General features: G+C 54.4%; 1 protein-coding gene across 1 annotated transcript in view; it reads left to right on the forward strand.

Annotated features, from left to right (window-relative positions):
- The first annotated feature begins 544 nt into the window (after positions 1–544).
- The window catches only part of SIAH3 (siah E3 ubiquitin protein ligase family member 3), a 50,231-nt gene continuing 49,627 nt past the window's right edge, over positions 545–1,148 (forward strand). The window contains exon 1 of the mRNA XM_010000842.1: positions 545–679. Coding sequence (XP_009999144.1) covers positions 545–679 — 135 coding nt within the window. The remainder of the gene's footprint in view (positions 680–1,148) is intronic.

A 1,148-nucleotide genomic window follows, 5' to 3' on the forward strand; every position in this document is an offset into this window, starting at 1 on the left:
TCAGAAAACATAGTCCACTCAACTTATTTTTGCTACTTTCTGACAGTTTCACTGGTGGGCTTCTTCCCTTCACCTCACATTAAGCTGTGGTATCCGAGTGTTCTTTTGTTAAATTAAGGCAATTAATAAACGGAGACGTTAAGCAATCAGTTTTGCCTGCATATCTCCACAGCCTTACGTCTGACTGGCTGTAATCACAAGATAAATGCAACGTGCTGATGTATGGTAATGTTCAATAATACATTCTCCACCAGGCTCAATTCATCGGGGAGTTTCTGGAGGGGAGGCATTTGTTATTGGCTGTCTCCGGACCTCAAGGATAACATTTCTGTCCTTTCCATTGGCCGCCCTGCTGCTGCAAGCCTCTTCCCGTCTTATTTTGATGATGAATCTGAAGGCATGCTAAGCCGTGCCGGAGCTCAGCTCTCTCCCACCACACTCCCTGCCCGGGCTCAAGGACTCAGGGGCTCCCTCGCTGCCTCCCCCTGCCCACCAGCAGCACCAGCAGCACCAGCAGCAGCAGCAGCAAACGCCAAAAGTTGTGATGCTTTTCTTCGCCCAGTGCTTTGGGGCTGTGTTAGATCTTATTCACCTGCGGTTTCAGCACTACAAGGCAAAGAGGGTTTTCTCAGCTGCTGGGCAACTTGTCTGCGTCGTCAACCCAACGCACAGCCTGAAGGTGAGTTGGGAAAGGTTTTGTCTCTTCTGACGGCTTCTCGCCCTCCGCCGCCGCTGCCGTTTCTCCGCAGGGAGCGAAATGATGCTCGGGCGGCGAGGGGGGAGCGCTGCTAACGCATTGCAGCTCTGGCGGAGAGGGTGTTTGCATTGTCTGGCTGCAGGATCCCTTTGGGAGCGAAGGGGAAGCATCCCGCTGCTCCCAGCCACCGCGGGAAGTCACTGATCCCCCCCTCCCCCAAAGTTTCCTCATCCCCTTCACCCGTGTAAGGAGCAAGCGCCTGGAAAAAACGACTGGAAAAGTTAAGTCGGACCAATGAACATCCCTCTTGGGTGGGAGGTCGCTGACCGGTGCCCCCGGCTGACACCCAAGCACCGCGGGTGCTGCTCAGCCCTGGGGAGCTGGGAGAGGAGGAGCAGCAGCACAGGGGTTTCCAGTCTTGTTTGCATTTTTTTTTTTTGGGGGGGGGGAA

The sequence above is a fragment of the Chaetura pelagica genome, unplaced genomic scaffold (assembly GCF_000747805.2).
Source record: "Chaetura pelagica isolate M959 unplaced genomic scaffold, ChaPel_1.0 scaffold115, whole genome shotgun sequence".
NCBI classification, from domain to species: Eukaryota; Metazoa; Chordata; class Aves; order Apodiformes; family Apodidae; genus Chaetura; species Chaetura pelagica.